General features: G+C 41.6%; 1 protein-coding gene and 1 long non-coding RNA gene across 4 annotated transcripts in view; both read right to left on the bottom strand.

Moving 5' to 3' along the window:
* Window positions 1-1,591: 1,591 nt before the first annotated feature.
* On the bottom strand, window positions 1,592-6,936 carry LOC141584257 (uncharacterized). Its single transcript, XR_012517173.1, has 3 exons — window positions 6,922-6,936; window positions 5,864-6,056; window positions 1,592-5,112 (listed from the first exon to the last, which is right to left on the bottom strand). It is a non-coding gene; the product is annotated as an uncharacterized LOC141584257 (long non-coding RNA).
* A 3,570-nt stretch (window positions 6,937-10,506) lies between these two features.
* The window catches only part of ST3GAL5 (ST3 beta-galactoside alpha-2,3-sialyltransferase 5), a 60,872-nt gene continuing 47,459 nt past the window's right edge, over window positions 10,507-23,919 (bottom strand). For all 3 annotated transcript variants that reach the window (XM_010330367.3, XM_010330368.3, XM_039460556.2), the window contains one exon: window positions 10,507-22,424. In XM_010330367.3, the coding sequence (XP_010328669.1) occupies window positions 22,176-22,424 (249 nt within the window). In that variant the 3' untranslated portion in view covers window positions 10,507-22,175. The remainder of the gene's footprint in view (window positions 22,425-23,919) is intronic.

The raw sequence follows: 23,919 nt of genomic DNA, 5'->3' as shown, positions 1-23,919 counted from the left end.
GCAGATTCAGAACGAGGAAAGCTGTCAGAGATAAAGAATACATAACGATAAAGGCATCAATTCTCTAAGAAAACATAGCAATCTTTAACATAACATACAGGCAGTGTCAAACTATCTGAGGCAAAAACTGATAGAACTGTGAGAAGAAATAGACAAATCCACTATTATATTTGGAGAGGCCAATACCTCTCTATCAGTAATTGACAGACTCAGAAAATGGAAAATCAGTAATTACATCATTTACCTGAATAGCCTCATGAATTGTCTGGATTAAATTGACATTTATAGAATACTTCATCTAACAACAGCAAGAATATACAGTCTACACAAGCTCACATGAAACATTCAGCAAGTGTTTGATATTGAATGTTTGTGTCCCTCTAAAATTCATAGGTTGAAACCCTACTCCCTATGTGACTGTATTTGGAGACGGAGTCCTGAAGGAAGTAATTAAAGTTAAATGAGGTCCTATGGGTGGTGACCCCATCCAACAGAATTGGTGTCTTTTTTTTCCTTTTCTTTTGAGACCGGATCTTACTATGTTGCCCAGGCTGGAGTACAGTGGTGCAGTCTCAGCTTACTGCAACCTCAGCCTCCAGAACTCAAGTGAGTCTCCTACCTCAGCCTCCCGAGAAGCTGGGACTATAGGCACACACCATGGTGCCCAGCTAATTTTTGCGGTTTTTGTAGAGACAGGGTTTCCCCATGTTTTATAGGCTGATCTTGAACTCCTGGGATCAGATGATCCACCTGTCTAGGCCTCCCAAATTGCTGGGATTATAGGTGTGAGCCACGGCTCTTGGCTCTCAGCTGCTTTAATATCCTTATAAAAGGAGACACCGGAGCACTTGCATTCTCCGGGGTTCTCTGTCCCTTCCTCCTCCCGCCCTCTCCACGTTCCCAAGCTGGCGCACAAAGAGGAGGTCATGTGACCACAAAGCAAGAAAGTGGCTGGCTGCAACCCAAAGGAAGCTCCCTCAGCAGACACCAACGTGGCTGGAACCTTGATCCTGGACTCCAGAACTGTGAGAAAATACATTTTTGTTTTTTAAGCCACCTGGAGTATGGTACTTTGTTTTAGCAGCCTGAGCAGATGAAGACATCAAGAGAGAACACTTCTGGGCAATAAAACACATTTTAACAAATGTAAAAAAATAGAAACCGTACAAAGTAGGACATCATATCACAATGGAATTAAAAAGGGCATGTACCCATGAGTGCCCTGGAGTTTAAGCTCCACTGGCTTCAGGCAAATCTGCTCCTGCTGGTGGTTTCACTCAGGCAGGGCAGGTCAGCGTCTCGTCCATTGTCCATTGCAAACTTCTCTCTCTCTCTCTGTGGCTGGGCTCCAGGACATGTAAAGAAGGAAATTCTGAGGTTATAAGGACTCAGTCTCCAGGGCACAGCCAGCCATCCTTGGTGACCATTTGGAGTCCTTGTGTATTAGTCAGGGTTCTCTTAGAGGGACAGAACTAATAAGATATATATATATATATATATATATATATATATATATATATATATATATATGTTATTAGTTAAGATATATATTTTATATATGCATATAAGGTATATGTATTTATAAAGGGGAGTTTATTAAGTATTAACTTAAACGATCACAAGGTCCCACAATAGGCAGTCTGCAAGCTGAAGAGCAAGGAGAGCCAGTCCAAGTCCCAAAACTGAAGACCTTGCAGTCCGATGTTCAAGGTTAGGAAGCATCTAGCACGGGAGAAAGATGGAGGCTGGAAGGCTAGGCCCGCCTCGACTGTCCACATTTCTCTGCCTGCTTTATATTCAGTGGAAGCTGGTTAGGTTGTGCCCACCCAGATTAAGGGTGGTTCTGTCTTTCCCAGCCCACTGACTCAAATGTTAATCTCCTTTGGCAACACCATCACACACACATCCAAGATCAATACTTTACATCCCTCATTCCAATCAGGTTGACACTTAGTATTAATCCTCACACCTGGTAGCAGAGGAGACTTCTGTAGCCAGGAAAGTGGGGAAGTGGGAATGTGTCTCACAGGATGGTCTTGAAGAGACATCAGAGTCTTCCCTCTGGCCTTGCAGGGGCCCATGCAGGTAGCTGCATGGAGCCCTTCTTTGGGTCAAGGAGATGATGTCACCTTCACTGACTTTTGGACTTCCTTGAGTCTGCAGGGGAGGGTCCATCCAGCCTCACAGGAAGCAGCAGCAGCTGACCAGATTGGAAGATGTTTCCAGTGTCTTCCCTGGCAGGTGATGTGCTGTGAGGTGGCAGCTGAGGATTGCCTGCATGTAATCTTTGAGGTTCCAAGATGCTTGTTGGAAGTAGTCAGGCAGCAGAAAGGCCAGCCGGATCCATGCTGGGTGGGGTGAGGTGGCGTGCGTGTCAGGGAAGTTGGCTTCAGCTGGAACTGGAGGCTGGCTTCGCAAAGGAGGTTCAACATCACTGATTCCTGACCTGCAGCACCCAAATGGCCACAAAGAGATGCCCTGGGCTTTGAGGAGGCCACAGAGCCAACAGTTTTAGTGTCTTCCAAAGGATGAAGAGAACTTGAACAACATTCTTAAGTAGCTTTATTGAGATATAATTCACATCCCAGAGAATGCATTCATTTAGAGGATACAATTCAATGGATTTTGTATATTCACAGAACTGTGCATTCATCACTGCAATTAATGATAGAACATTTTCACTTACTCAAAAAACCCCAACGCCCCTTAGTTATTACCCTAATTTCCCTATCTCCCTCGGCCCTAGGTAACCATTAATCTTTTTTTTTTGTATTCATAGATTTGCCTATCCTAGACATTTCATATAAATTGAATCATGTGGTATATGACCCTTTTTCACTTTGTGTAACGCTGTCAAGGTACATCCATGTGATATCAGTTCTTCATTCCTTTTATGGACAAATAATATTCCGTTGTATGGATATACCACATTTTATTTATTTGTTCATCAGGTGATGGGCATTTGGGTTGGTTTCTATGTTTTTGGCTGTTATGAATAACGTCACCATGAACATTCATGTACAAGTGTTTGTGTGGACACGTGTTTTCATTTCTCTTGGGCATATGCCTAGGATTGGAATTGAGTCATGTGGTAATGCTATAACCATTTGGGGAATTTCCAGACTGTTTTTCAAAGTGGTTGCACCATTGTACATTCCCACCACTAATGTGCAAAGGTTCCAGTTTCTCCATATCAGATGGACACTGATCTGATTTTTAAATTAAAGCTATCCTAGTGGAAGTGAAGTTATATCTCATTATGGTTTTGATTTGTATTTCTCTTATGCCTAATAATATTGAGGACCTCTTTATCTGCTTATTGGCCATTTGTATATATTTTTAAGGAAACATCTATTCAGATTCTTTGCTCATTTTTGAGTTGGGCTATTTGTCTTTTTATTCTTGAGTTGTAATTGTTCTTTGTATATTCTAGATACAAGAACCTTATTATGTTTATGATTTGCAAAGTATTTTTTCCCATTCTTCGGGATGTCTTTTCACTGTTTTGATAGTGTCTTTTGAAGCCTCAAAGTTTTAAATTCTGGTGGCCAGTTTATCTATTTTTTCTTTTGTTGCTCATGGTTTTGGTGTCATATCGAAGAAAGCAGTGCCAAATCCAGAGTCGTAAAGATTTATCATTATGTTTTCTTCTGTGACTTTTATAGTTTTAGCTCTTGTTTATAGGTCATTGATCCATTTTGAGTTAGTTTCTGTATACAGTGTGAGATATGGATCCAACTTCATTCTTTTGCATGTGAAAATTCAATTGTCCCCACATCATTTGTTGAGGGGACTATTCTTTTTCCATTGAAAGAGGTTGGCACACTTGCTGAAAATCAACTGGCCATAGATATATGGGTGAATTTCTGGGCTCTCAATTCCATTCTGTTGGTATATAGATCTGTTCTTATCCTCGTACCACATGGTTTTGATTACTGTCATTTTGCAGCAGATTTTAAAATTGGGAAGCATAAATTATCTAAGTTTTGGGTTTTCTTTCATTTCTATATGCATTTTAAAAGCAGCTTATCCATTGCTGTAGTTGAACTTCTGATAGGAATTGCATTGAATTTGTAATCTGGGAGCATTACTATCTTAATAATGTTAAGTTTTTTGATCTATGAACATGGGATGTCTTTCCATTCATTTAGATCTTCTTTAGTTTTCAACAATATTTTGTAGCTTTCAGAGCATAAGTTTTATACTTCTTTAGTTAAATATATTCACAAGAACCTTTCTGATGCTGATGCAAATGGATTTTGTTTTTAAAGACAAAGTTTTGCTCTGTTGCCCAGGCTGGAGTGCAGTGGTGTGATCTTAGCTCACTGCAACCTCCCACTCCCGGGTTCAAGCAATTCCCCTGCCTCAGCCTTCTGAGTAGCTGGGATTGCAGGTGCCCGCTACCATGCCTGGCAAATTTCTTGTATTTTTAGTAAAGAAGAGGTTTCACCATGTTGGTCAAGCTGGTCTCGAACTCCTGACCTCAAGTGATCCACCCACCTCAGCCTCCCAGAAGTGCTGGGATTACAGGCATGAGCCACTGTGCTGAGACTAGAATTGTTTTCTTAACTTCATTTTTGGTTTGCTCATAGCTGCCATGTAGAAATACAACTGATTCTTGTACACCGATCACATATCCTTGTAAACTTGCTGAACTCATTTATTAGTTTCATCATTTTTAGTGAATTCCTTAGGATTTTCAACGTACAAGATTATGTTATCTGCAAATGAAGATAGTTGTACGTCTTCCTTTCCAACACGGATGGCTTTTGCTTCATTTCCTTGCCTCGTTGCCTGGCTGGCTACTGTAGTACAATGTTGAACAGAAGTTGTGTGAACAGACAGCCTCGTCTTGTTCCTGATCTTCTGGGGAAAGCATTTTGTGTTTCAGCATTGAGAGAAAACCCCTCAGCCATGGCCTTTTCTAGATGTCCTTTATCAGGTTGAGGAGACTGAGTTCTTCAGAGGGGAAGCTGTGTCAGCTCTGATGTGAGGCACAGCATCATCAGTTTTCGGAGTCTGAGGTCCTGGCTGGCTGGGCAGTGATGTCCTGAAGGATGTGGACATGCTGGACTGGAGCTTGGAGATTTGAGAGGAGGCCCCTCTGCAGACCTGGGTATGGGAATAAAAAGGACTTACCAGTCAAACAAAGGCATATTGCCTAAATGAAACGTTAACTTTAATGCGTCCTAAGGTTCCATACCTCCAAGTTTTATGTAGTCTGTGTTTTTTTTAATATTGCCAAATTGGGTAAACTTAAATTCCTTCTGTCTTATTTTAGACAGAGTCTTGCTCTGTCACCCAGGCTGACTTACAATGATAGGATCTCAGCTCACTGCAACCTCTGCCCCCCTGGGTTCAAGGGATTCTCCTGCCTCAGCCTCCCAAGTAGCTGGGATTACAGGCATCTGCCACCACGCCTGGCTAATTTTTGTATTTTTAGTAGAGATGGGGACTCACTATTTTGGTCAGGCTGGTCTTGAACTCCTGACCTCAGGTGATCTGCCCGCCTTGGCCTTCCAAAGAGCTGGAATTACAGGCATGAGCCACCATGCCTGGCCTTTCATTCTGTCTTTATATAACACAATACACCTACCTCCTATGCAACAGAAGCATCCAACCTGCTTATCAAATATGGCTATCTACTCAAAACTTTAAAGAATGTAAGAAAAAGAAAGGTAACTAGCTCCAATAACAAAATACAGATATTAGTTACAATTTTTTTTTTGGCTTAGAATCTCTGGAAAAACAAAGAAAAAACTCATTGGGATATTTCCTCTTTCTATATAGGATGATAAGCCCTAAGAAATGTAGGTGTTTTATTTTAGCCTCAAAGCGATATCATTGACAAATGAAAACCCACTGCTGATGTCCTTTATCAGGTTGAGGAGTCTGAGTTCTTCGGAAGAGGAGCTGTGTCAGCTCTGGGGTGAGGCACAGCATTGGCAGCTTTCGGAGTCTGAGGTCCTGGCTCGCTGGGAGGAGGTGATGTCCTGAAGGATGTGGACATGATGGGCTGGGGCTCTGGGGACTTGCGGGGAGGTCCTGCTGCAGTCCTGGGTGTGGGAATAAAAAGGCAATATCAAAGACAGTAACTGGACCATGGGAGTGGACCATCTCAGGAAGATAATGGGTGGAGAAAAGAGCACCAGGGGCAGAGATGTAGGAGAGGAGAGCCTGAGAAGTGGTTAGAAGGAGGAGAAAATCCAGATCGCACAGGGAGGAGAGACGTGCCCCAGCAGCTGAAGACAGCGCCAGAGCCCACTGGCTGGGGGGACCCTGCAGAAGAATGGGCCAGACCCTCTGGGGGCCACCTGGCTGCCCAGCGCTGAGAGCTGTACATGCAGCCTCACGACACCTGGTGGCGCAGTGGACCATTCTAACAGCCGCTCCTCAGCCCCGGTGATTTCTTTTCATTAAAGACAAATGAATGAGTTAGGCCCTCGCCAAGCCCCTGTTTAACAGATGGAGCCTCTGAAAGGGGCTATGACTTTCCTGAAAGCATTATGCGGACATTGTGGCAAAGGTGGGGCTGCCTCTCGCCTCCTGGCTCCTATCCCAGGCTCTCTCTCCAGTCACCCCCGGACCCACCCCAAAGGGATCTAGAAAAGTGGCTGGCGGAATACCCAGTCAGGAGGCAGCCTGGAGGGATGTGAGGTCCACCAAACCCACCCAGGTCCCCAGCACCACCCGCTTTTCAGTGTTGCCCGCGGTGAGATCATCTTCCTTGGCTTTCCCATGGATTCTCTGCTTCCGGTTCCCCACTTATCCTTTCTCGTTCCACCCACAGACACATGATTTTCAGTTTAAGCTGAATTGAGTCACTCCCCTCCTGCCACGCCTACCCCGTAACATCCCCTAGGCGCTCAAAAGTGTTCTTTGCCCCCACATTCATCAGCCACACCCTGAACCTGCACTCACTTTGTGATTTGATTGTTAAAGCATGGCCTGCTTTAACGATTCTTCATGAAAGCTGCTGGTTTTGTCTGGAACACTCCTCCTGCCCTCCTCCCCGTCCCCTAATTAGCGTTTGGTCTCAGTTTCGACTTCCCTGACTTCCCCGGTGGCTTCTGTGGTGCACCTCCCCTTTGCTTTGACCTCCCCGCCCGCTTTGTCCTGTTGCTTGTTTAGCATCTTTTCCCTCTAGACTGAAGCTCCAGAGCAGTAGGCAGGGTCCATGTTAGGCGCAGCCTGTCATCAGCGTCCAGCCATGGCTCTCTGCAGGCCATGGGAACTAAAGGTGGCCATGCTGGCAGGGCAGGATAGGAGCTGGCACCAGGAGCCACAGGGCAGTATCTCGAGGACGGCCCCGCTGGGTTCTAAGATACAGCAAAGAGTGTCTGGAATGATGGGCAGAGCATCAACTGGTTTCGGAGTGTAAACAAATGGTGTTCAGAACAGCATGGTCTGCCTGAATGATCAGCCAGAGTGCCAGCACTGAGGGTCCTACAGAAGGACACCCTCTGTCACTCTCACTTCCATATTCCAGAACCAGGGATATGTTAGTGTGTGGGAAAATAAAGCAATCGTTGAGTTCAATTTCCATCCCAAGTTTTGGAAAATGTGGGGGTGCATCGGCAGTAGATAGGGCTCAGCAGGGCCTTTGTTCCGACCCAGTCAGAGCTCAACCAGAATTGGGGCCAATAGATCCTTGAGCCAGACAATGAGAACATGGAGGGACCCATACAGCCGAGGGGTGGCAAGCACCCAGCCACGCCATTCCTGGATACGACGCTTGTTGGCTCATAGGACAAACTCTTCAAAACATCTCCCTCTCCCTTCCCTCTTGCAGCAGGCTGCATCAGTGGGTGGTAATAGAGGTCCTGAATCTTCCCAGTTCATGAGCGGGAAAGCTGAGGGGCTCCATGAATGCTAGTTTGCTACACAAAAGAAGTCACCTGTCTTTTTATGTACAGAGACTTCTGGAAGCCTCAAGAAATAAAAAATGATCTAAATGAGCTTTATGCCTTTCTATTTGATATTTCAACGTTACAAATATTTAAAATCTTTTTTTCAGGAGTATTCAAAATTGGACAATAAAAATTAGGCAGTCCAGGGGCCAGCCATGGTGGCTCACGCCTGTAATCCCAGCACTTTGGGAGGCCAAAGTGTGTGGATCACTTGAGGTCAGGAGTTCAAGACCAGCCTGGCCAACATGGTGAAACCCCGTCCCTACTAAAAATAAATAAATAAATAATTAGCTGGGCGTGGTGGTAGACACCTGTAATCCCAGCTACTCAGAAGGCTGAGGCAGGAGAAGTGCTTGAACCCAGGAGGCGGAGGTTGCAGTGAGCCGAGATTGCCCCGTTGCACTGCAGCCTGGTCACAGAGCAAGGCTCCATCCTACAAAAAAAAAAAAAAAAAGAAAAAAGAAAAAGAAAAAATTAGGCAGTCCTTTGTTTCTGTGGGAAGCTTTGACTCAGACGAGCAGGAACAAGACTGTGGTCTTCAAATCTGGCTCTTTGCCCTCAGCCAGAATCTCCTCAAAATCGTCAGCCCAAACTTGCCCACTTCCTGAAGACAGAGGATTCTTTCTAGTTGAAGGGATGTTAAACCCCTGTACAGTGCAGGAAGTTACTGGTTCCTGCATGGGAGAGGAGTGGGCAGAGAGATGGGAGAGGGATGAAAAATCAGGACTGGCTCTCTACGGAAGGGGACTGAGGAAAATTCTGGAGACGCTTTGAAGTAGCTTCAGGCTGAGATAGATGTCATCAGGAGAGCCCCTTCTAAAAGTGAGTAAACGTTTTGGGATAAAGGTGTTAAAAACATAAACTAGGTTGCTAGGAATAAGTATATAAAGTAGTGAGTGTGGGGTCCAAAGGCAGTGTCAGGATATTTGGCCTGCTGACTGGGCAGTGTAGGAACTGAGGCTGCTCCTCCCGCGTGTGTGAACCCGAGAGGAGCTGCTCATCTGTGAAGCAGGAGGCTGAACGAGGTGGTTTCTCCATGCCTCGTCTGTCTTCTGTGGGACTAATAATGGGCATGCTGGGAGAGCTGGAGAGTTTCGTAGGAAGACAGGAGGCCTGTCCCTTCTGACATCGCCTCAGCCCCCCACCTGGGATCACAGTGCATACTATGTTCTTAAATTTAGGCCAAGTTTGCAGACGAAAGTGATAGAGGTGAACCATCAGCAAAAGATGGAGAAGGGAAGGCCATTGACATGATATTCTACTCAACCTTTTGTTCGAGGACAAGACACTTGGTTTAGGCTGGAATCTACAGTTTGATTAGCTTGGAATCGGTATGTGCTATGGTCTGAATTTTGTGACCCCCAAAATGCATATTTGGAAATCTAATCCCCAATATGATGGTGTTTGAGGTGGTGGCTTTGGGAAGTGATTAGGTCATAAAGGTAGAACCTTCATGAGTGAGATAACATCACAAAAGAGGCCCCAGAGAGCTCCAAAGCCCCTCCTACCATGGGAGGACGCAGCCAAAAGACGGCCATCTATGAACCAGGAAGTGGCATCTCACCAGACACTGTCTGTACCTTGGTCTTGAACTTCCCAGACTCCAGAACAGGGAGAAATACATTTCTGTTGTGTATACACCACCCACTCTATGGTATTTTGTTGTACCAGCCCGAACACATGGAGACAGTGTGTGTGTGTTTGAAGGTTTTGAAGGTCACCCCCTTTTCATTCTATCACAATGGAAGCTTACGCAGCTCCAGAACAAAATCCCACAGTCAAAAATTCTTTCGTCCACCATTATTTTAAAGACAGGGTTATACAAGTCAAATGATCAGATCTGTAGTAATTACCATCTTTTAAAAATAATCTTTATTTTTTGGCCAAATTTTTTTAAAAAACAAAGATGCAACACAATAGAGGTATATTACCTTGGTTTCCAAATTCCACATAATAAACTCATGACAACTGCCTTCAACACAAAATACAGAGCCTCTTCCCCATTAGAATCTGAAACTCCAACCCACACTTTGATATACCTTGGCAGGTCTCTGAAAACGTAGGGTACACACCTATTTTGTAAACTTCTGCAGTAAGCTGTTTTTCTAAAATGTACGGATATGTACACAGACATTAAATGGGCTTGTCTGGCTTTTGAAACATTTTAAAATACCATTTAAGTCACTAGGACAATTACATATATAAAAAAGCAGCTGTTCATCTATTGCTTCAGTTACCTATATTCCATTCCTCTCAGCATAAGACTCCCTTACCCCAGATTCTAGACCCAAGAGTTCTTCACTGTTTTCAATCTTAGACCATCCACCACTCATCTTTAAGTTCCACCAAAGACATGAGATCAAAGAAAATCAAAAGGTATTCATTTAATGCCTACAACAGGCAACACCTTGAGATGGAATAATAAAATTCTTTCACTGAAGAGCTTATAACTTAGTTACAGATGTACACGTGAGTTACTCCTTGCTTTAGGGCTGATAGTCAAGTTTCTTCCCACTCCAAATGAGCCAGCCTGATGAGACATCTTGATACATTATGAGTAACAGTTGATGCAAAACTACTTTTTTATTTAACTACTGCTCTTGTTTTTTTTTGTTTGTTTGTTTGTATTTTTTTTTTTTGTGAGACAGAGTCTTACTCTATTGCCCAGACTGGAGTGCAGTGGCAGGATCTCCCCTCACTGTAACATCTGCCTCCTGGGTTCAAGCAATTCTCATGCCTTAGTCTCCCGAGTAGTGGGGATTACAGGCACACACCACCATACCTGGCCAATGCCCAGCCAATTTTTTTTTTTTGAGAAGGAGTCTCGCTCTGTCACTCCCAGGCTGGAGTGCAGGGGCATGATCTTGGCTCACTGCAACCTCTGCCTCCCAAGTTCAAGTGATTCTCCTGCCTCAGACTCCCAAGTAGCTGGGACTGCAGGTGCCCACTACCACGCCCAGCTAATTTATATATTTTTAGTAGAGACAGGGTTTCCCCATGTTGGCCAGGCTGGTCTCGAACTCCTGACCTCATGATCCATCCACCTTGGCCTACCAAAGTTGGACTCTGGGATTAGACACATGAGCCACTGTGCCTGGCCTAATTTTTATATTTTTGGTAGACACAGCGTTTCAGCATGTTGGCCAGGCTGGTCTTAAAGTCCTGGCCTCAAGCAATCCGCCTGTTTCTGTCTCCCAAAGTGCTAGGATTATAGGAGTGAGGCACAGCACATGGCTTTGACTACTGTTCTTAATCAGCCTTAACTGACCCTCAGTGCATATGCCCTTGTCTTTAGTCATCGGTTGAGGTCATACCACTGTTTGATACTTTAAGGTGGTATTTCCTATGAGGAACCTAACATTTTAAATGAACTCAGTCATACATGTCAATCTTTTACTGGAACTGATTTTCTTTAACAAGTCAAACATAAGCCACATAACAGAGGATGAAATGAAAACATACTGCTTCTTTAGAACTTCCAAATTCTTTTTTTTTTTTTTTTTTTTTTTTTTTTTTGAGATGGAGTTTCGCTCTTGTTACCCAGGCTGGAGTGCAATGGCGCCATCTCGGCTCACTGCAACCTCCGTCTCCTGGGTTCAGGCAATTCTCCTCCCTCAGCCTCCTGAGTAGCTGGGATTACAGGCACGTGCCACCATGCCCAGCTAATTTTTTGTATCTTTAGTAGAGACGGGGTTTCACCATGTTGACCAGGATGGTCTCGATCTCTCGACCTCGTGATCCACCCGCCTCGGCCTCCCAAAGTGCTGGGATTACAGGCTTGAGCCACCGCGCCCGGCAGAACTTCCAAATTCTTAGTGCACAGCTGCTATGAGGTATCAATGGAATAGTTGTTTGTTTTCTGAAAATACATTTTGTAACATTTCCAGCTACACAAAGACTATAATGGCAGCATCTGCCCAGTCTTGGATGGCAGCCTAATGCCAATGCAAAGCTTGAGGTCTCACTTCTTCCAGACAGACAAAAATCTATATACTTCTCTTCCTTCTTATATGTTTTATTGAACAACTCTCTGGAAAAATCCAGTTTTTAAAAAATTGCAACCCAAAGTAAATTTCAGATTTGTTGCACCATATTATGTTAATATGTGATGCTTTTCTTCTCTGCTGAACGGGTTGAAATTTAACATTGGAAATTAGTTCAATCTAGTCATTCGCATAATGAAAATTAAAATATATTCAGCAGGCCAGGTGAAGTGGCTCACATCTGTAATCCCAGCACTTTGGGAGGCTGAGGCTGGTGTGTCACTTGAGGTCAGGAGTTTGAGACCAGTCTGGCCAACACAGTGAAACCCCGTCTCTACTAAAAATACAAAAAATTGGCTGGGTGTGGTGGCGTGCACCTGTAGTTCCAGCTACTCAGGGGGTTGAGGCAGGAGAATCACTCACCGAGGAGGCAGAGGTTGCAGTGAGCCAAGATCACACCACTACACTCCAGCCTGGGTGACAGAGACTCTGTTGCAAAACAAAAGCAAAAACAAAACAAACAAACAAAAAACTATGTGAGAAACATAATGTTTAGTCAATAGAACTTGGGTGTGTGGTTTAATGAATAGTCTTCCTTCCTAATTTAGTTTGGTTTTATATTGAGTGTTGTTTGTAGGCAAGGGTTACCCCAACCCAGATTTTAATACCCTGCTTCACAAATACAAATCCATGGGTAAAATGACCTTGGAAAGTGGAAAAGGAGAAAATATAGAGCTGGAAGTTTGGACCAGGTGTTTCGCCTTCCAGGGGAAGGGGCAGGAAGTGAGGTATGTTTTCAGGTGCTCTCTGATGCACTAGAATCTGTGTGAGAGCTGAATGTGCATCATCTGGGTACCTTGTATGAAAAGTTGGTACCTGGAAAAAGGGCACTTGTCCCATCATCAGCAAACATAGGGACCTTTGAGGGAAGTATTTTGTCACCATGCGTGTATGAAGGAAAGGGCCCATTGTCGCACAGTTCTTGCTTGGTACACACAAGTGTACTAGTGTACTAAAAAAGCTCACTTCATTCTAAGGGAAATTCTGTTGAATCATGGGATTCTTCTTCTTTGTCAGTGGACTTACAAAAGTGTCCTAAAGAAAGGATGAAAAAATAACTCACACTTGAATACTGTAAACCTGATGAGGAGAATATGTCACCATTGCTTAATCTTCCTGCAATGCTGGCCTAAAGGGTTCTCTTAAGACAGTAAAAGGGCAAATCCTACAATCCCTTTTACATCTAATGAGGTCCCAAAGTGATAGGGTTAGAATGTAGCCAAAACAAAGTGATCCTTGGTTTTAGAAATCTTTAACAGGCCCACACCTGTAACCCTAGCACTTTGGAGGCTGAGCCAGGAGGATTACTTGAGTCTAGGAGTTCAACACCAACCTGAGAAACATAGTGAGAATCTAATCTCTACAAAATATTAAAAACTAGCTGGGTGTGGTGATGCACACCTGTAGCTTTAGCTACACAGGAGGCTGTGGTGGGAGGATCACTTGAGCCCAGGAGGCAGAGGCTGCAGTGAGCCAAGATTGTACCACTGCACTCCAGCCTTGGGAATAGAGTGGGAGCCTATCTTTAAAAAACTAGTAATCTTTAATAACCTAGACTGCAGTGTGACCATCACTTTTTTTCCCTGTTATAACTAAGGCCTTATTTGCTATGCAAATCACTGGTAACCAAGAGGTCATCATTCAGTAAAGAAGCAGTCCAGGCAATAGACAGGTTGACAAGTGATTTCAATAACGGAGTCCAACAACTGATGAGCACCCGATAGTTTATGGAAATAGTCACTGCCAGTGCCTTACAGACATGTTCTTGGAGATATGAAGACAGCAAGGGAACACCTACAACATGTGAAGTTGTTGATAAGATCTGGTTAGCTTTTTTCCTTAGAGAAGAAAAAAGAATGAAAAAGAAATGAACATTGACTACAAGACATAGAATATTACCTTAAAAGACCAAATATAAGAATTACTGGTGTTAAAGAAAAAGTTGAGCAAGAGCAAAGAGTAGAAAACTTATTAAAAAAAAATAGAAAACTTTCCAAAACTTGAGAAAGAGATTAATATTCAGGTACAGGAAAGTCAGAGAACATCAAACAGATTCAAACCAAATAAGTCTACCCTGAGGCATATAATGATCAAACTGTCAAAGGTCAAGGACAAAGAAAGCATCCAAAAAGCAGCAAGAGAAAAGAATTACATATAAAGTAGCACCAATCTGGCAAGATTTCTCAACAGAAACCATACTTCTCAATTGCCATGGAAGAACAGGAAGACATTTTCAAAGTGCAGAATAAAAGAAAATCTGCCATCCAAAAATACTGTATTCAGCAAAACTATCCTGCTATCCCTCAAATATGAAGGAGAGATAAAAGCCTTTCCCAGACCAAAAAAAAAAAAAAAAAGTGGAAAGAATTCACCACCACCATACTCACCTTATAAGAAATACCAAAGAGAGCTCTTCAATCTGAAAGAAAAATATTGGCTGCAAGTGGTGGTTCATGCCTATAATCCCAGCATTTTGGGAGGCCAAGATGAGAGGATTGCTTGAGCTCAGGAATTCAAGGCCAGCCTGTGCAGCATGGCAAGACCCTGTCTCTACAAAAAACAATTTGCTGGGCACGGCAGTGCCTGTAGTCCCAGCTACTTGGGAGGCTGAGGCAGGAGGATTGCTTGAGCCCAAGCATTCGAGCCTGCAGTGAGCTATAATAGTGCACCACTGCACTCCAGCCTGGACAACAGAGCTAAACCCGTTCTCAAAAATAAAAAAAAAAGGAAAATATTTGAAGGTTTAAAACCCACTGGTAAAATTAAATACATGGACAAGCCCAGTATTAATACTGTAATTATGATATATAATCCACATCATAAGTATAGTATATATAAATCTATCTATCTAGTATAAAGCCCCAAATACAAATCAATCAAAAACAATAATAGTTACAGCAATCTGTTAAGAGATAGGAAATATAAAGATATATAAATTGAGATAACGTAAAGCCAAAATGTGGGGAGAATGAAGTTAAAGTGTAGAGATTTAAAAAAAATTTTTTTTTCATTATATAAGACAGGGTTTCACCATGTTGGCCAGGCTGGTCTTGAACTCCCAACCTCAGGTGATCTGCCTGCCTCAGCCTCCCGGGAGTTCTTTTGATTTTGTTTTTGCTTTTACATTTTTCTTTGTTTCTAGTATTTTCTGTGTGATCTAAGTTACTATCTCTTTAAAATAACTTGTTATATCCATAAGATTTTTTTTTGTAAGCCCGATGGTAACTGCAATGCAAAAAACCTAAAATAGATTCACTAAAAATAAAAAGCAATGCATTAACACATACTATCAGAGAAAATCACTTAACCACAAAGGAAGACAGTAAGAAAGGAAGAGAGGAGTCACAAAACAGCCAGAAAACAAGCAACAAAATGGCAGTAGTAAGTACTAACCTATCAACAAAAACACTGAATTTAAATGAACTCAATTCTCCAATTAAAAGACATAGAATGGCTAAATGGATAAAGAAATAAGACCTGACTATATGCTGCCTACAAGAAAATCATTTCACTTCTAACATGAAGGGATGGAAAAAGATATTCTATGTAATTGGAAACCAAAACCAAAACAAACAAACAAAAACAAAAAAAACCCAGCAGGAGTCAGTAGCTTTACTTATATCAGATAAAACAGACTACAGATCAAAAACTGTAAAAAGAGACAAAGAGGTAATTCAGCAAGAGGAAATAAGTTTAAATATCTATGTACCCAAAGGAAATAAGTATAAATACCTACGTAGCCGACAACAGAGCTCCCAAGTATATAATGCAAACATGAATAGATCTAAAGGGAGAGATAGATGCAATACAATAATAGTAGGAGACTTCAATGCTCTACTGCCAGTAATGGACAGGTCATCTAGACAGAAAATCAAGACACAGTGGTGATAAACTACACACTAGACTAAATTATACCTAACTGACCCAGAACATTTCACCCAACTGCTGCAGAATACACATTTTCTTCATCAGCACATGGAACATTCTCCAAAACAGACTGCATGTTAGGCCACAAAACAAGTCTCAACAAATGCAAAAAAGTACAAATCATATCAAGTATATTTTCTGACCACAATGGAATAAAACTAGAAATCAATAACAAGAGGAACCTTGGGAAATACACAAACACATAGAAATTAACACATTTCTGAATGACTCAGGGTCAATGAGGAAATTAAGAAAATTTTTTAAATTTCTGGAAACAAATGAAAATGGAAAATGACATACCAAAATGTGTAGAATACAACAAAAACAGTACTAAGAGGGAATTTTATAGCAATAAATGCCTGTACCGAAAAAGTAGAAATACTTCAAATAAACAACCTAATGATATACCTCAAGAAACTAGAAAAGCAAGAACAAACTAAACTTAAAATTAGAAAAAAAGATAAAATAAAGTTCAGAGCAGAAATAAATGGAGACTAAAAAATACAGAAAATCAATGAAACGAAAATATATTTTTTACAGATATTAACAAAATTGGCAAACCTTTAGCTAAATTTACTAAGAAAAGAGAGAAGACTCAAATAAATAAAATTATAAATGAAACAGGAGACATAATAACTGACACCACAGACAAGAATCATTAGAGGCTACTATGAATAACTACATGCCAACAAGCTGCAGAACCTAGAAGAAATGGGTAAATTCCTGGACACATACAACCTACCAAGATTGAAACCATGAAGAAATAGAAAATTTCAACAAATCAATAATGAATAATGAGATTGAAGTCATAACAAAATGTCTCCCATTAAAGAAAAGTCTAGGACCTGATGGCTTTATTGATGAATTCTACCAAACATTTAAAGAAAAATGATGACCAATACAAATGCTTCATAAGAATTGAAGAGAAGAGAATATTTCCAAACTCACTCTATGAGGCTTGCAAAGACACAACCAAAAAAGAAAACTATAGGCCCCAAATCGCTGATGAACAAAAATGCAAAAATCCTCAAAAAAATACTAGCAAAGGGAATTCAACAACACATTAAAAAGATAATTCATCATGATCAAGTAGGATTAATTCTAGGGATGCAAGGATGGTTCAACATACAAATCCATAAACACAATATATCACATTAAGAGAACCAAGAACAAGAACAAATTATTTCAATAGCTGCTGAAAAAGCATTCAATAAAATTAGACATGACTTTATGACAAAAAAAAAAGATCCTTCAACAAACTAGGTATAGAAGAAACATACTTCAAAATAATAAAGACTATGGATGAAAAACTCAGCTAACATCATACCGATAGGGAAAAACTGAGAGCCTTTTCTTTAAAATCTGGAACCAGACAAAGATGGTCACTTTCACTACTTTTATTCAACATACTACTGGAAGTTTCAGGGCAATACGGCAAGATAAATAAAGGGCATCTCAATTGGAAAGAAAAAAATTTAAATTGGCTTTGTTGGCAGAAGACATGATATTACACTTAGGAAAACCTAAAGACTCCACCAAACAACTGATGAAACTGCTAAGTGAATTCAGTAAAGGTTCAGCATACAACATCAACACACAAAAATCAATAGCATTTACATTTGCCAAGAGCAAACAATCTGAAAAAGAAATCAAGAAATCAATTTTATTTACAATAGCTACAAAGAATACAAAATATCTAGGAATCAATTTAACCAAAGATGTGAAAGATCTATATAAGGACAGCTATTAAAAACTGATGTAAGAAACTGAAGAGAGCACCAAAAAAAAAAAAAAAAAAAAAAAAAAAAAAATGGAAAGATGTTCCATGCTCATGGACCCAATGACATTCTTCACAGAAATAGAAAAAATAATTTCAAAATTTACATGGAACCACAAAAGACCCCAAATACCCAAAGCAATCAGAAGCAAAAAGAACAAAGCTAGAGGCATCACACTACCTGACTTGAAAATACACTACAAAGTTATAGCAACCAAAACATCATGGTACTGGCATAAAAAGACATATAGACCAATGAAACAGAATAAAGAACCCAGACCCAGATATAAATACATGCATTTATAACCAACCCATTTTTGACAAAGGCACCAGGAACATACAGTGGGGAAAGGAGAGTCTCTTCAATAAATGGTGCTGGGAAAACTGGATAATTACTTGCAGAAGAAGAAAACTAAACCCCTATCTCTCACCATATACAAAAACCAAAGCAAATGGATTAAAGACTTAAATCTAAGACCTAAAACTATGAAACTACATTAAAACATTAGGGAAAGAATCCAGGACATTTGTCTGGGCAAAAATATTTTGTGTAAGACCTCAAAAGCATAGGCAACCAAAGAAAAAATAGAACAAATGAAATTACAATGGAATTATCATTACATTACAATGGAATTATCAAGCTAAAAAGATTCTGTGCAGCAAAGGAAACAATCAACAAGAGACAATCCACAGAATGGGAGAAGATATTTGAGAATTATCCATCTGATGAGGGGTTAATAACCAAACTATATAAGGAGTTCAAACAACTCAAAAGAAAAAACAATCTGATTTTAAAACAGGCAAAAGATCTGAAAAGGCATTTCTCAAAAAAAAAAAAAGACATAGAAGTATATGAAAAAATTATTAATATTAATAATAATCAGAGAATACAAATCAACAATATAATCTCACCCCAGTTAAAACTGCTTTTATAAGAAAGACAGGGAATAATTAATGCTGGCAAGGATGTAGAGAAAGGAAACCCTTGTGCATTGTTGGTGGGAACATAAATTAGTACAACCACTATGGAGTATTGCATAGAAGTTCCTCAAAAAACTAAAAATAGAATTACCATTTGATCCAGCCATTCCACTACTGGTTATATATCTGTATTAATCCGTTTTCATGCTGCTGATAAAGACATACCCATGACTGGGAACAAAAAGAGGTTTAATTGGTCTTATAGTTTCACGTGGCTGGGGAGGCCTCAGAATCATGGCAGGAGACAAAAGGCACTTACGTGGCTGTAGCAAGAGAAAATGAGGATGTAAAAGCGGAACCCCTGATAAAACCATCAGATCTTGTGAGATTTATTCACTACCATGGGAATAGTATGAGGGAAACTGCCCCCGTAATTCAAATTATCTCCCACAGGGCCCTCCCACAATATATGGGAATTATAGGAGTACAAGTTGAGATTTGGGTGGGGACACAGAGCCAAACCATATCAATATCCAAAATATAAGAATCAACATGTTGAAGAGATATCTACACTCCTATGTTTATTGCAGTGCTATTCACACAGCCAAAATATGAAATCAACTTAAGTGTCCGTCAATGGGTGACTGGATGAAGAAAATGTGGTGTAGATATGCAATGGAGTATTAGTCCACCATAAAAAGTTGAAATCTTGTTATCTGCAGCAAGATAGATGGAACTGGAGGTGATATTAAGTGAAATAAACCAAATACAGAAAGACAAATATCACACGTTCTCATTCCTGTGTGGGAGCTAACAAAGTGGACCTCATGAAGATAGGGAGTAGATTGGTGGTTACCAGGGGCCAAGAAGGGTAGGGAGAAATGAAGAGAGGTTGATTAATGGGTACAAATACACAGTTTGATAGAAGAAATAAGACCTGGCATTTGATAGGTCAGTAGAATGCCTATAGTTTACAACATAATTTACTGTGTATTTCAAAATCACTGGAATTGTTTCTACCATAAAGAAATATTTAATGTGATAGATATCCCAATTACACAGATTTGTTCCTTATAATTACATGAATGTATTAAATTATCACATGGACCCTCAAAATATGTACATCATTATGTATCGATCAAAAATTAAAATAATGAAAAAAATCCCTAAAACTGAAATTACCTGCAGCTCAAAGTTCTAGAAGTATGTTAAAATACAGAACATGTGTAAGTGTTCCTAAGTTGTCTCAGAACCAGTGATTTCATTTATGTCGGAGGGTGTGCATGCAGGTCTAGCATGCAATACCAAGCTGCCAGGCGTGACAGTGAATTCTCAGTTACTGGAGCTCAAACTTAGAACACCCAGAGGCACCTAGCGAAGGTCTGTTTTCAGAAGAGTGTGGGTGAGGGGGTTGGCGGGTAACGGGGTGCAGCTCTGAAGTGAAAATGAAACTTCCAACAAATGAATGCAGAGTGTTAAAAGTTCTTGAGAATGACCTACAGCCAACTCTTGTTGGCTGGTGGACTTCATAAACGGTCTACAAAAACATGCCTTTTTAGGATCCCTACTTACCGCCCGAGTAAAAGTTGAGGGCCATGAGCAAAGCAACCTAAGGACGCAAGAAGGGTCTTGAGGGGAGGAGGGGTGGGACTGGGAGCGGGTCTGAGAGTTGCTGCAAGATGACCAAGTGCAAGCTTTGAGCACGACACACCCCAGCAGCCTGGAGAAGCAGGTGAGCAAGTCTCCTCACACCAGCATTAAGAATGTTGCCTAAGGAAGTTCGGGCTTTCTCCAATTAGGCCCTGAAAGATGTGGGGGTGGGGCTGTGTGGTGTAAGCCCAGCCCCACCTAAGCCACAAGGGAGCTGTGGACCATCTTCCAGAGTCTCAATTTTCAAAACTGTCATTTGATGGGTGTGATAATCTTAAAACATTTTCTCTTAAAGAAGCCGTAGCTTATAGAGTAGAAAGTAAAATTCATACAAAAATATTTGTAAAGACACAAAACCAGAGAAATACAACTTTTGCTCTGCTGGCCACTCTGAGCAGGATCCCAGATCCCTGGAGATTGAAGGGACTCTGCTTTGAATGCTGTGACCTGACTCCTGGCCCTGCATATGCCGAGGAGGAGGGAGAGGGGAAGACGCTGGAATGGGCTAGGGGTCCAGGTTGCACTGGGGCTGCACAAGCAGTTGTAGGAAGGGAGAGTGGAGGGAGGTGGCATTAGTGACAACAACAGCCACAGAGTGGAGAACAGTGATGAAGGCAGCAGAGTCCGGGGCAGGCTGGGAACAGAATAGCAGCAGATCTTCTGATATCAGAGGCTCGAGCTGTTAAGAGACAGAAGCTAGGGCCAGCCTTTCCTTGGGGAGGAAGCCACCAACAGCTAGCGTCTCTCCAGAAGGGTTCACAGTTGTCTGGGCTCAAGCAGCTTGCAGGACCTTAATTCTCTGTCCCTCACTACTGGGATCCACAGAGAGATCTCCACCTAGCAGCAGCATCCAAGAAAGACATTTTGGGTAGACTCATAGACATAAGCACTGAAATTAACCAGACTATAAGAACTCCTCAAAAGTTTTTATTCTTTTTTCTTTTTAAACTGGCACATTGCCTGGTATATACTGCCAGGTAGGCATTCAAAAAACGTTCTTTTTTTTTTAAATATGCAATTTATAATACTGGGAGGATTTTATTTCAGTGTTTCCCAAAACATGATTATTCCTGGAAAGGGTGTACTCTCCCATGACTCTGGATAACAAAGGTTTTGTTCTGCTTTTTAAAGCCACCTCAGACAGACACTGGAACACGTTAGATCTAACACTTAAGTGCTTTGAAAGGGCAGTAAACAAAACAAAACAAAACAAAACAAAACAAAACAAAACAAAAACCCAAGAAATTCAAGAGCTGTTATAATTGCTGGGAAGACTGTGGTTTCTACAGCCCAGGGCGGCTTCACAATTGTCAGAGGACACAGATTCCACGTCCCTTCCCCCAACCAGGGACTTCCAGGACAGCTTCCATGGTTGGTTCTTGAGTCTTTCTGCAAAGGGCAGACCAACAGAGAGGGATGTGACCTCCTCCGACCAGCCCAGGCCTCACACTGCTGTGTCTTGGACCCCGTATCAGCAGCATAGCTACGGAACATGTCATCCCGAAAGAGGATCCTCCATGGGTCACACCAAGCAGCGCAGCCACAGCAGGGAACCAGAATGAGGCTCAAGGCCATCATCAAAAGAGTGACCTACCCTCTCCTTCCAATTAGTTACCTGCATTCAATGTGCAGTATAAACGAACAGAATTTCTACAAATTAAATTACTTTCTTAAAAATCAGCACATCGTTACAAACAATTCTCTTTGAGGAGTCTTTCCAATTCAATTCTTAAAATTTCACATACAAAATGCTGTGCAAAAACAAACACTGACCTCAAATAAATAGAAAACCAAGTGGGAACAGCTAAAATCTTTTTGTGTTTTTAAATTAAAAGTTAAAAATACCAGCTGCACTTCAAAGTATTTGCAGGATGAAATACATCAAGAAGGCTATTAAAAACAGCCCTCAGAGTTCAGAGTTGCATTTTCAACTGAGGTTTTGTGTGTTCAGAATTCACAATGGATGCCTCCGCTGAGATCTTTCACCACTCCCTCTTTGACCAGCTTTAACAGGAACTTGGTTTCCGTTGTCACATTATGCATGGTCTGAAAGTTCATGGCAGCCATGCACTGATTGTCAAAGTAGTGCAAAGGTGTTCTGGGTTGATTGAGGTCATATCCAAAACCTGCCAAACTGACTTCATCGCACAGATGTGTGGCTAAGATGACAGCAATGACACCAATTGTGGGGACGTTCTGAGAAAGGGGAAAGACCAAAAAGCAAAAAAAAAAAAAAAAAAAAAAAAAAGTTTTAGCACAATTCACCATTTTGCCAATATTACAGATGCTATCAGAGTCATGAAAGCTACAATGGGGGCTGCAATGTCTACATCACATAATTTTATACATCAGCAACTTTAGAGTCCAAGTCCCCATTTAAGTCAGGAATCTAGACTCTTAAAACATGGTCTGTGATATTCACACACTTTCAAGGCAGTCTTAACAATTCTTACACAAAGTTAAAAGGTATACTTTCTAAAATGTCTACCCCACTGGTCCTATATGTGATGCCCGGAATCATTTTTTTCTAAAAAAAAAAAAGCCTACTTCCCACTTCCCAGTGACAAATGTCTATGAGGTCTGCTCTGGGATAGGCAGCCACAGGACATTTTACGGTCCTTCCCAGGGCATGGTTTCTGGAGACCATCCCTTCCTGAGAACAGAGGATTCTCAGTTCTCACTGCAGAAGACTGCACTCACACCACCTGCAGCAACGGCCCACCTTAAAGGCCCCATTAGCTTTGCTGGCAAATAGCACCTCCCGGCCTTTTACCCATGTAGAGCTGCTAAGCCAGTTTCTTCCCACCCTCTGTTTGGGCAAGTAAATTTTTTCGTTTTTGAGACAGGGTCGGTCTCGCTCTGTCACCCAGGTTGGGGTGCAGTGGTGCAATCACGGCTCACTGCAGCCTCGACCTTCGCAGGCTCAAGTGATCCTGCCACCTCGGCCTCCTGAGTAGCTGGGACTACAGGCATGCACCACCATAGCCTCGCTAATTTTTGTATTTTTTTGTAGAGATAAGGTTTCACCATGTCGCCCAGGCTGGTGTCAAACTCCTGGGCTCAAGTGATTATCCCTTTTTGGCCTCTCGAAGTGTTGAGATTACAGGCATGGGCCACCATGCCCCGCTGCAAGTAAATTTTTGTCCTGAATAAGAGACTTTCATATTTGTTCCTTTAAAAATGTATACTACTGCCTTTGGCCTAGAATACCCAAAGTCTAAACCTTTCTAGATTCTGATGTGTCCCCACTCCTTCCTTGTGTCTGGCATCTTGTCATGCCTCCTGGAACGTGCAAATCCGGCACTGTGCTTTCTGGATCTCCATGCCAGTCTTGGGTAAAGACAGTACACAGGACAGAGAGGAATACAGGAGGCCCCGCAGCCCCTAGGCCTCCTCGACAGCTGACACCAATTTGCTAATACTCCATATTAGCATCCTTTTGCTTTTCATGTGCAAACGTGGCTCCCTTTTCATTCATCTTAGTTGAGCTTGTAGCTGCCATAAATATAACTCTCCTTTTTTGCAAATGGGAACAACAGTGGACCCTTGGAATTCACCAATTCAGGTGGGATTAGGAACAACTACTGAAGCCATCATTTGTTAAAATCTGCCTCCTGCTCCTTGGTACCTCTCAAAGCCAACCTCATTTGTCAAAAAGAAACTCAACAGCCATTCTGCAAGCTTGGAAGTA

The sequence above is a fragment of the Saimiri boliviensis genome, chromosome 1 (genome assembly GCF_048565385.1).
Source record: "Saimiri boliviensis isolate mSaiBol1 chromosome 1, mSaiBol1.pri, whole genome shotgun sequence".
NCBI classification, from domain to species: domain Eukaryota; kingdom Metazoa; phylum Chordata; class Mammalia; order Primates; family Cebidae; genus Saimiri; species Saimiri boliviensis.
This window is presented reverse-complemented; position numbering and strand designations above follow the sequence as displayed.